Source organism: Drosophila obscura, unplaced genomic scaffold (genome assembly GCF_018151105.1).
Source record: "Drosophila obscura isolate BZ-5 IFL unplaced genomic scaffold, ASM1815110v1 contig_192, whole genome shotgun sequence".
NCBI classification, from domain to species: domain Eukaryota; kingdom Metazoa; phylum Arthropoda; class Insecta; order Diptera; family Drosophilidae; genus Drosophila; species Drosophila obscura.
The window spans coordinates 3,141,706-3,154,275 of NW_024542781.1; the positions used below are offsets into that span (position 1 = coordinate 3,141,706).

The window sequence follows — 12,570 nt, forward strand, 5'->3', positions numbered from 1 at the left end:
CTTATATACGGTACGGGATACGGGCATATACCCTTATTGACATATTGCTTGCCCCCTTTTATTTTTTACTCATGGCATATGTCAGCAATACAACAAATTCGGTTTGGATCTGCAAATCTGTAAATCTTCAAAATATCTAACTTGTGGTTTTTGGCCTGTTTTTGGTTGATTCAACGCTGGTTGTGTGATTGTGTCGGGTATTGCGTTGGGTGGGTAACAGTTTGGGGGAGGGCGGGCAACACAACTTACCGTCTTGAACGATCGCATGGCAAACAGATTGGCCATCATGGTGGAGAAGCCCGGGGCCAGGCAGCTCTGGGCAATGAAGCCCAGCTTCAGCTCGGCCAGGCAGATGACATCGTCACCCTGTTTCCAGTCCCACGATGGTATGTTGAGCAAGTACGCCTATTTAATAGAACAACCGATCAATTGATCAAATAGTATAATGTAGAGTATGGAGATATTAGCGAGCGGTACCCACCTTATTGTGGTACTGCATCAGCTGGATGATGACTCGAATGTCGTCGCTGTAGTTCTTGATGGAGATTACTCTCATGATGTTGGCAGCATCTTCTGCGTCGGGATCTTGGCAATATTTGTTAGCTAGCACAAGGCAGGCATCGGCTTCGTGAACCTATTGTGGTTGGGGTTGTGATATTGGAATGAAAAAATCACCGATTAGAATTGGATTGTGGTATGGATTTCTGGTTTTGGTCAGACTAGTATGTCTCATGTGAGTTAGTTTTGTTATGTTTGAACTGTTCCAAGTTGTTTGTAATGGTTGGGTTTGTTCAGTGATTGTAATTGTAATTGTTGCTGTTACTGTTATTGTTATTGTGAATATATATACTGCAGAGGTGTCACGTTTAGAGCATTGTCCACAATATTAACAATTATTAAGCGGTTTACACGCACATTGACTGGACAACTATGGTACGAATAGGAGTACTTGTTTGTTTGTTTGTTGGTTTGGTTTTCGGTTTTGGTTTTGGTTTGATCTGGCACTGGATCAATGTCAGATGTCTTGCATATACATTGAGTATTTGGTAGGTTTCTTTTGGGATTTTTCATTAGCATTGCCCGATACGAGCGGTTGGGGGAAGATAGTAAGCGGTAGTAAGATTGTTGCTGGGTGGGTGGGTTGCTGGACATTGTCTTTGGTTTGATTTTAACTTCAACTTAAGGAAAACATAAGAAATCATAAAGCGAACGCTCGGTGCATGGCAGGGCTGGTGGGTGGCTGGAGGTAGCACGGTGAAGAGGTGTGTAATTACAAAGAACGCTGAGGTGGCTGTGCATTGGATAACCAACCAAATATCAAAGCCATATACAACTAAAGAGCAAAATCAAGTGGAAATTGGACAATAGATTGGCGTTTGCCACAAGCACTTTGTCATCGATTATGGACATGCCGTCGCCGCGCATGCAATAGATGCGATAGATATAAAGCAGCTCTGACTCATGCAGGATATCGATTAAGTTGTTATGTACAAAAATATATATACATATAAGAAATGTCTTAAGACCATATTAATACACTTGGAACACAATAAGTATAGTTAAAGCTAGATACAACTGAGCTGATTGCAAGATTCCTTTTTAAAAGTCATAAAAAATATGTATAGATATTTGTTCAATGCTAAACTGAAAGCCTAAAGTACATAATGACGCGTACATTTCCCCAATTTCTCATTTAGGGTTTCAGTTGTCAAAGAAAATTTGTTTTTTTTTAAGGACTCTTGAGACTCTTAATTTGGAAAATTAAGAAATCTATTGTAGAATCAAGTAAGAGAGTTCTTCTATTATCTTCTGTCTTGGAAAAATAAACTTCGCAATGTAAAACTGATTTGAATCTGTATTAATTATGAATATTATAGATCAAAACATATGTACTTTCAACAGAAGTTAGAGTAAGCTTAAATCGCATAAGCAATAAAAGGATACAATGGATTTTAGAGTTTACACTACACTCTTCTCTGATAGCTTTCTGAACTCTTTTGGATTTATTTAAGGCTTGCAGTTTGTGTGTTTAATCCCTACTATACAATAAATAACTTAACAATTACAATAAGATACTTAGCACATACATAGATTCGAAAATACATTAACGATTATTGTTTTAAGTAATGCAGCTTCCACTAATGATACTCGTAAATTAAAATTAAATCAAGTTTTTTCACAGCAATGTCAACAGCAATTTATTGTGTAATGTGTGTTTATTTGTGGCCTGTTAATCGCAGCTGGTTTATTTGTGTATTGTTCATAATTTCAGAGGTTATTCGAGTGCTGGGCCAAATAATACGAATGCCAGATACAAATGAAAATTTTGATGCTGTTTGTTGAACAGAGAAATAAAGCCAGCGAACGAGAATACGCCAACGCATAATGGCCACATAACTATGATTTACATACATAAACATGGCAATACATATGTTGAACACGGGTATCGTTTATACATATAGATATACGATACACATACACACATATACATATACATAGATAAACACGATTATGGGTTTATTTATAGGCGGGTTGTAATTACATTTTGAGCGTTCGTTATACAATTACGTACGAAGTAGTGGTAGTACGCTTAGTCTGGGGTTTTTGGTTAATACATAATGAAATCATAGCTCAGAACAAGTCGACACAAGAACGTAAACGAAAAACGGCCAACGGTAAATGAATCGAACGGAAAGCAACAAACAAACACAGATAACAGATCAAATGAAAAGACATTTTTTTGTTTTACCTTAACCCTTTGCAGATCAATCGGATTCATAATGGTTCCTTGGAAGAACTCCACGGTGGTAAAATGACGTTTGAACAAACCCTCAAGTTCCAAATCGGGTGGTTTACTTTATTAATTTTTCAATCAAAATTCGGTTTTTTGGTTTGTTTTTGTTTTCGAGATTTTTTTTTTTTTTTTTTGTTTTTTTGTTTTTGGGAAAATAATACAAAGTTTTTAGAGTTTTCAATGTTTCCAATGTACACAAGGTTTACGTGGATTGGGTTTGTGTTCAAAAGAAACAGAAGATCATCGTTGCAGGTGGCGTGTAAGGGTGAGGCGTGTGTGTATATAACACAACAAACAATATACACATCATATGATTATGGTGCAGTTTTTTGTGGTTCGGCAAGTATGCAAATGAAAATAAAAGAAAATAAAAGAATGCAGACAACTGTAGAAATAAAAACTCCAAGCCGGAGGTGCAACGAAAACTGTGAGTCATTAAATCTAAATACTCTATCAATACTCCTTATAAGACTGGATAGCCCTGGGTCTATATTCTATGTTTAAACTCTTCTTAAATAACTTATTAACATTACTTAAGGACTATGGTCTCAACACTTGACGAACTCTATGGGGTATCAAAAGATTTTACCATAATATTACAAATAATATAGATCTATTCAGATTTCTACAAAGTATTCAAAATAAAGAAAAGGATTAAAGTGAATTAATTTTAAGCTTTTCTATGTTAGCTTTAGCTCGATTTGGATTGTATGGAATCAAGATATATGGTAAATTGTAATTTAGAAATCGAACAAAATTTCAGCTAAGGAGGACATTCCATTAAGCAGGTTAAATTACTTAAAGCCAACGTGTAAAATATTACGAATAAAAAGAAGGTGAAATTATGTGGTAAGGGAATCTTATCTAAATACTACCTATAATATGTATATTTGAGTATATATTTTATTTATTGTTTTTTTTTTTTATTATTTTATAATGAAGCTCTGAGAAAAAATTGGTAGAAAACGATTTCTGGGAAATCTCATCAGCAGCAACCGGAAACCATTAAAAAGAATGCTATAATGAAGCTATAAAATTGCAATAAAAATAAACAAAATTGAATTGTTCAAGTTCAAAGTGAGAGCGAGCAAAGATTTATGGTACGAGTATATAGAGACGTTGGGGAGAGGGCGTGTCTTTTTGCTTGGTTGCTGTGGAGATGTCAGCAGAAAATGGAACTTGATAATATTGTTTTTGAAATTGCATTTCGGTTATTCGGAGGACTACGTTGTGGGCGTGTCACTGTCATGGGCTGCGCACGGACACAAGAACATTCACATTCACATGGTATACGAATGAGTTGTAGTATCGTTGTACATAGTAGTAGGAGCACCTGACAATCGCGGCTCGAGTACGAGTATATCGTTATTTCTGCGTGTGTCTTCTTGTATGCTCACTGTTTTCACTGTGTATGTGTGTATGTATGTTTGTATGTCTGTATATGTACGTGTGAGTGTGTACAGGTTGGTAGTGTTGTGTCTTGGTGTGTGTTCTGTGTACCTTGACTCTCTCCAGGTCGACTGCGTTCATCATAGTGCCCTGAAAAAAGGCCACTGTGGTATAGTGACGCTTCAGCAGTCCCTCTAGCTCCAGGTCAGGCTCTTTGCTATTTAATTGTTCGTCGTATGGTTTACATTACATTACATGATATATGATATATTTCAATATTAATAGTTAAGTAGTAAAAGCAAAAGGGTAAAAATAATATCAAAGTTAAGTCGATTTGTATCGCTCTGAGTGTGAACTAGAGGCTAGTTTAATGCAAATACTTAATAATAGTGCCTTGGTCTAACTTATCTGATTGGGGGATGTCTGTGCCCCCCAACTATCGAGTGAGAGGCTAGCAGCTGTTGACAAATCATAGCATACTTTTCTGCGCAACTGTTGGCCCCTCTCTCTCATTCTGCTTAAGTACTGCTCTAAATTTGTTCTCTTTGTTGCTGATCTCATTTAACAAAATCAATCGAAAATACAATACATTTAAGAAACCATAAATTCAAATGAACAACGGCACAACAAATTAGCAATACGTTTAGAAAGAGGTTTGTCTGCTGTTTTGGACAGGTTCTGGATGGACTTACCGATGGAGAAAGACCACTTCGACATCGACATCCTCCCGATCTTCGTGGAGAAAGTCCTTCAGGAAATGCGACACGGACTCGTATGTTATGTGACCGCATACCACAATATGTCTGTGTGTTTCGGTTGGTTCGTTCAAGTGTGTGGGGGTGTGGCATAGAGAGATAAATAGATTAGTTCCATTGAATTGTTATTTGTTATCGATACGGGTAAAGCAACAATTTGGCTTAAACCTAAAGTGGAATGCATTGAACCGCTGTACATGTGTTACAAATGGGTATGTAAATGTGAGTGTGTGTGTTTGTATGTGTGTGTGTGTTTGTGTGTTGCGCTTATGTGTGCCAGAATTAGTATGTGAGTGAAGCAGCAAGAGAGACAGAAATTGAATTTGGCTTCAATTATGAAATTAAATTCCTTCGTTTGTCTCTGGGCCTGGCTCATCCACATATCTCTGATAGGATAGCATTCCATGAGCCAAACCACAAGCCATACAATTATATAATACAATTGATGCGTGTGTGTGGGTGTGTGTGTGATAGTGTATCTGCGAGAGTGCCTTGTGTATGTTTAGATGAGTGCATGTTCTTTGGGTGAGATTATTTATATTTATTGTCTTGTATTTCTGTATATTTCTTTATAGTGATTTATGCTTTGATCTCTTTTGTATTATTTATCAACTGCTTGTCGTTGCTTGGTTATGTTATATCTTTATGGCTTGTCAGTATTATTTTGTGGTAAAGTATAAATTACTTTGCATTTTCTTTGGAAAACAAACATTTATCAAAAATTATACAAAATACACAAACTGAAAAATCAATAAACTAAAGTCAAATTATAAATGCAGAATGCATGAATTTAGTCTGCTACCCCAGAGGCTTGTTCACAAATCAATTCAATGGCAAGAAATTATAATAGACACAAAATGAGGATCTCGTCCCCGCAGCGGCAGCACTCTGCGGCTGCAGTTCAATCAAATGATAATTATATATATATTGGAAATCAATATGGTTCTAGGTTAAGGCATAGCTACGCACACCATTTCGTTTTCAATCAACTTACATGCATCAAGAAAGCATCAAAACTGGCCAGCAACTGGCCAAAGTATTGGTACTCTATATACTATGTACACATTGTATAATACACTACGCTCATTCCATTTGCTAATGTTTAGTTATTTATATTTCTACAGGGTGCTATGATTAAAACATATTATGGGTTCGGTTGGATATTAATTCACTGTTATCACAGTCATGCAATCAGGCAGTCAGGCGAACCGGGCAGGCATTCTATCCATACCTAGGTAAAGTAGTGTAGTGTATCAGTGCCGGGCTAACTACAACATGCATACTCTTCTTGTTGTGTGGGTGTGTTTGTGTGTGATTTTGGTGTGAGGGTTTCATTGTACTGTGTCATACAAACCATGACCACAGAAACTACAGTGTCGAAGGCGGTCAAATGATGAGATTCGTTCAGAGTTAAATTAAAATTCTTTTACCCAAAATATAAAAGTCTCTTAGGAAAATAATATCATGAGATCTTGACAACTAAAAGAAATAGTTAAACGCGATCTTTAAAGAAATTTTTTAGACATCGTAACATTAATGTAAAGTTTCAAATTTTATTAGAAAATAAAAATATTTTGAAATAAACGCTAAGGTAACAATAAAATTCGAATATTTTTCTCATAATTTTATCTTTTAGTCCCATCCTTATGCGTCATTACGTTCATTGATAAGTGGAGTTCAGTGAAATGTTTCTTCGTGGTTTAAAACAAGGCAATATCAACAGGTTTACCTCTACAGTGGCAGTAAAAAAAATTGTGCTAGATTAGGACTCTAAAAAGAAAGAAGAACTTCAATTTGCATTTAACGAACAAACAAACGAATTAAACGAACTACTTTCTATTAGTTCTTGTGTTGCATTTTCTTTGTCTTTTAATTGCATCAGCTAAAACGAATGGTGACAATTTGATTTAGACAGATTTTTTGTTTTTTTTTTTTTGTACTTTTTTTTTTTGGAAATGATATAAGTATAGTGAGAAAGTTAAACATTTGATGCCTGGCCACGCATTTTCATTATTTTATTTCCGCATAGAATTGCTGTCCATGTGGTGGACATGAATATGAATATCAATCAGAAAATATAATACAATTTCAATGTTTGTTCTTCAGATGCGCTCAGATACATTTGTATGTGCAATGAATGAGTGAGTTTCAAGTAAAATAAAAACAGCGTAAAGGACAGATCTTGAAAGAGTTAACGAGAGTAAGATAGAGAGAGAGAGAGAGGGTCGTAGAGAGATGGAAAGGAGATGTGTGTGTGTGTATACAGATTTGGAAGGAATTGGATACGGATACGGCAGTGGATTTGGGTGTTGTTTCGATTACGTTACGGATAGTACAGGCACGAGTAATACTCTTAGCGAGCAATCTATCTCCTCCATTTAAGTGGTTCCTTAGCTACGCAACAGAGTGTGGTGTGTGCATACGGGGGGGGCCACTCAACATACGAGTATCATACCACATCAAGTACAACGATGCAGGTCCCTAAGCATTCGCCTCCTACCTGATCTGATCCGAATTAGGTAACCAAAAGGTAAATCAATTCTAAACGTAGAGCGCATCCATACACAACACTGGGTAACGACAATTAGGTGGAGTGGAATTATATTTTCAACCGATTCGATATGTATAATTCTGTAGGTCCGTATATATTGTGTATTTATGATTCTTTATCTTTTATTAGTTAATTATACCGTTGTCTTCGAATGTTTTGTCGGCAACAGAAGTTCACAAAGAAGAGGAAAATGGATGAAAACCAAAATTTGTATCATTAAAAAGAAGTATACGAGTATGTTTGTGTGGGAGTGTGGAATGTATAGAGCATAGAGTTTATAAAATTGGTCCAAGAACTACAACACATAGTATCTGATAACTGATTAAAGGGTTTAGAGAAAGATAAAGAGAGATATATATATATAATTAGAGAGAGAGAGAGAGAGAGAGTAAAATTATGTTGGTTATACGAGTATGCGGGAATATGAGTTCTTGTTGCTTGATATGTCTTTTGGATTGGCATTACACACACATTTATTTATTAGATGATTCTGTTACAGTAGTTGGAGCCACCTCGAAGTCCTACTCTAGTATTTTACATACATTTCTAGGCAAAAAGTTTGAGCAAATTGAAGTCTTCCGGGAAGTTGAGAGTTGCTTGTTATATACAAATTGCTGTCGTACGATTACTTGTGGAGAAGGTGTCTAGAGAGTCGGACTCTTCTGCGAGTTACTTATGCATGTGTGTGTGTACATTCTGATTTATATGGAGCTCTAACATATACGTATACAATCGAATCAATAGTAATATATTGTTAATATGTATTTAGTATGCATTATTATCGTTCAATGTTTAATCGTTTAAGGTTGTTTTGGCATTGTATAAAAATTCATCGTTTGCATATTTATATTTATGTATATGTATATATATATGGATATATAGATATATATACGAGTTACGACTTCGATATCAAAGACTATATAGACAATTACGGTAATGTAACACAATAATAAACACCAATCACTGATTCACTTCAAGGGCTAATACAAATGCAAAATAAGGCTAGGATGATATGGCATACAAAAAGGAGACAAACTTAGGAATATTGTACGATCATACGAATGCGGATTTCGGTTTATGCCAATCATCAGCTCTGACTTCACACTTACTCGAATGGTACGGATCGAACGGAGGATCGACCGAACGATCCATCGATCAGTTGTTGTACGTATTCGAATTGGCTATAAGAAAAGCAAAAGGAAAACCAAAAAAAAAAAAATCAAACCCGATTCGGGCACGCTATCTAAACTGAAGAGGAGAATCGGAAAACGGAAAGTAAACGTGCAAATCAAACGATAAAGATCTAAAGAATTTAGGTTCAAGATCAGGATGTACGAGTACGATATAGAGAGAAGAAAGTAGCAGAAGAGTAAGTTGAAAATTTGGCGTTCAAATTCAGGATGTAGTATGGAAACTCACAACAAGATAGCATTTGGTAGTTAAGAGTACGCACATGATATAGTAGATACACTCAGAACAGTTTTTAAGTACGAAACAATTGATTTTGTTATAGTTTTGTGGTACGATTCTCAAATACGAGTACGATATCTGCAAAATGCCAATTCAAAGAAGACAAAAATAAAAAACTGGCAAATAAAAAGGCAAATCGATGGGCGAAACGAAAGAATAATGGAACTAATACATAAAGCGGCACGGCCCCCCATCACCATATATCATCATCATCGAAAATCATGATCGTCATCAATATCATCAATCATAATCATCAGCAGGGGGCGGCCATTACATTACGTTACGTTAGGTGACGTCCTAGGTTACGTTTACGATTTACGTACTGAACTACGTAGACGACTCGTCTAAGTCGAAACGCAAAAGGAAATCAAATGAAACGCAACAAACACAAAATGAGTTGTTGGATAACTGAAAATATATATATATTATTGGGTAGTTTTTTTTCTTCGTATAAGCAATATGAATATTTTAGTTTAATTTTCTTGTTGATTTGTTCTTATTTTCAATTGTCGTGTGGGTGGTGTGGTGTTTTAGTGGTGGTGGAGGTGGCTGGTTGTGTTGTTCGGTGTTTGATCGATTAAATGTTTGAATTTGGGGTTGAGTTGATGATTGATTGGCTGATTGATTGATTGCCGGATACTGGAAGAGTTCAAATGTACAAATGTTAGTGGCAGCTGCGCCAGCCAAGCGGTCCCACCGGGCGTATGAGTAATGCCGCATGTGTGTGTTTCACTTGAATTCATCGATTATGATGATTGTGATTGGTTGGGTTGTTGGGCCATGTTTTGTGGGGCTTTGAATTGATTTTGTGGCGTATGTATGTAAAAGGTCTATGCATTGGTTTGAAGGTTTGTGTTTTTCTGGGATATATGCATAATCAAAATCAAATTTCAGCTACTTTTCCACACTCGTAAAACGCTGGACATGAATGAAGCGCAAAGTAAAAGTACAACAATTTTTGAATTTCTTTGCTTTCGTTTCAGAAATTTCATTTTGATTTGGTGTTTATTTTGTTTGAAACATAACAAAAAACTGTTTGGTTTGTTTGGTTAGTTGAGTTGAACATTTTTGGGTGACTTTAGATTGGTTGTTTGGCTTAAACTTATGTTTGGTATATTATTGTTTTGTGGTAGTACGAGTATATAGTCTTATTTGTTGCTGTTTATTTTTATATAATTTTCGGTTTAATCGGTTTGTAGATTAATTGTTTGTTGATTGATTGTTAGAAAATTTGGTTTGTCTCACCTTCGCCCTTTTTCATTTTTTAATGTGCCCCCATATTTGGCTCTTGTTCCAATCAAGTCTATAATCTCAGGTATACAACTTGCAAAAATCGCCTGTTTACAGTATGAAAGATAATGATGACAGTGAAGTATTTTGTTCTTTTTTTGTTGTTCATAAATTAAATCAAAAAGCATTTAACAAATTTCGTATGACGTAGGGGTAAGAGTAAAAAGGCAAAGAGTTTCGCGCTAAGGATCAACAGAGAAACACATAGACAGAAAGAGGAGAGTGGTGGGGAGTGGAGAGAAGGAGACATGGTATGTGGACTTGGTAAATGAGGACCATAGTTTTCGAAGCAGGACCCCTAAAGGAGAAGTATGAGACGACGGTGCAGAGCGGATTGGATCTCTGATTGCTGTTCTTGTTGTTCATTCATTTCGGTAGCTATTGTCGCTGGTTGTTCTTGTATTGCTGGTTTGCTTGTATTATAACCAGACGCCATTGTTGAAAAATCATATTCGACCAAAAGAAAATGAAAAACATAAACTTAGTAAATTAACTGAAGATTGATTTTAAAATTGATATCTTGATTAGAGTAGACTATCTTCAAAAATCGACAAACCGCCTCAACAGTTTGCAACTAAATTTCTTATGGCTCTAATGGTTTCTTGGGGGTATGTGTTTTTTGGTTATTCAACGAGATATACATGGGTAATGCTAAGTGAGGGGGCAGAACCCTATAAAAGTTGGTGCCAAGTACACACGCACACACATCGACACATTGGCTTTCGACTTCATTTTTGGTGATGGGTTTCAGTGCCTAAAACTTCAACTTGAACTACCACTACTATTACTATGTGTATCTGTATGTGTGTTGGTATGGGGTATCTAACAAACTAGTCCGCTTATGTGTGTGTGGGTGTGTCGGGTGGGGCTCGGCTTGGTTTGGTTCGGTTCGGTTCAATCCGGTTCGGTTCGGTTCAGTTGGGAATAGAGTTACGAGTTACGAGAATAATGTGAAAACATGATGCTGATACTGATACTGAATGCGATATAGTACAAGTAGATATAGGGTACTGCAACTCTTTACTTATTACAAGTATACAAATATCAATTTTCCTCTAAATGATGATCATCGGTACAAAAAAAAAACATACGAGTATTTGCAGCGCCATCTGGCGCAGGCATCGATTTCGATTTCGTTATTTTATGCGTGGCTGCGGCATACAAAGTGGGTGCAAGCAAATTAACGACTTGAATTAGAGATGGTTAGATTGATTAGGTGTGGAATTATTTTTGTATTTGGTATGGTATGTAAATTACAAGTAAATTCGATATATTATGTTGGATAAATTGAAATTGCAAAAACGTAACTACTGCAACTGTATTTATGTATGTATCGCATATAGAAACAACCGGGAAAAAATATCTTGTAAATCGTATTTGGGAAACAATAACTCAATACAGGAACCAAAGCATCAATTTGGTGTTTGTCTGTGTTTATGTGTGTATTTCAATAATCAAAATGAATACAATCAAACGAACAAACAAATGAACAATTCAACAAAAATGCAGTTTGTTAACGCAAAAAGAAGCGATTTACAAAATTAAGTATATATATTCATATAGTATGTATATTGATTCAGCGCTAGTTGTGGAGCTTTTCGTCAACCGTTCAAACTCAAAATAAATGACGCAGCTGAAGTTGCATAAAAACACGCAATTGTTGTCTAGTCTGCCGTCTATTTACAGATACACAAACTAAATCAAAAAACAAAACGAAACTCAAAAATTACAGACTTGGAAATATAGAGTTTATAGCTCTTTGATTGACTGTCTAAGCAATTCCATTTGAGGCACACTTTCAAATACTTCTGTAAATTATTTTCCAAGAGATGATGTCAGGTCGGTGGTGGAATGGTACATAAATTGTTTGATTTGTGGACTACCAAATGCGAAATGTGCATGCTTCAACAAATGGGGAAGGAAGCCAATAAGATATCTCAGATTCGTTAGCCATATATGTAGTTTGCTTATATTAAAAAAAGAGGTTACAAAGGGAAAACGCGGGCCATTCAATATCCCAAACGCAGAACGCAAAAAAGTGTTGCATACCCACAGGCGCTCAACAATTAACAATGAACAATTTGAATTTAAAAAGGGTTCAAAAAAGTTATCTGCACACAGATTGATTTGCGAGCTTTGCTATTAATATTTGAAGCAATGGATTTTTTCTCTCTAGCTAACAATAAACCTAATGAAACGCACTCAAAAAAAAAGACAAAAGTTGCAAAAAAAAATTGGGTTAAACGACAACAAGATTTACAGAAGGATTTGACAAGTCAATTAAATAGGTTATAGCTCTCGCTTATGAACCACTTTGATCC

General features: G+C 35.8%; 1 protein-coding gene across 37 annotated transcripts in view; it reads right to left on the reverse strand.

Moving 5' to 3' along the window:
• The window catches only part of LOC111065694 (calcium-activated potassium channel slowpoke), a 46,198-nt gene that overhangs the window by 18,057 nt on the left and 15,571 nt on the right, over window positions 1-12,570 (reverse strand). For 29 of the 37 annotated variants that reach the window (XM_022354036.2, XM_022354050.2, XM_022354041.2 and 26 more), the window contains 4 exons: window positions 4,876-4,986; window positions 2,750-2,855; window positions 482-634; window positions 250-405 (listed from right to left, as the gene is read on the reverse strand). In XM_022354036.2, coding sequence (XP_022209728.1) covers window positions 250-405; window positions 482-634; window positions 2,750-2,855; window positions 4,876-4,986 — 526 coding nt within the window. Of the gene's footprint in view, window positions 1-249; window positions 406-481; window positions 635-2,749; window positions 2,856-4,294; window positions 4,401-4,875; window positions 4,987-10,204; window positions 10,297-12,570 lie in introns of all 37 variants that reach the window. The other 8 variants (XM_022354035.2, XM_022354056.2, XM_022354055.2 and 5 more) reach the window with 3 other exon arrangements.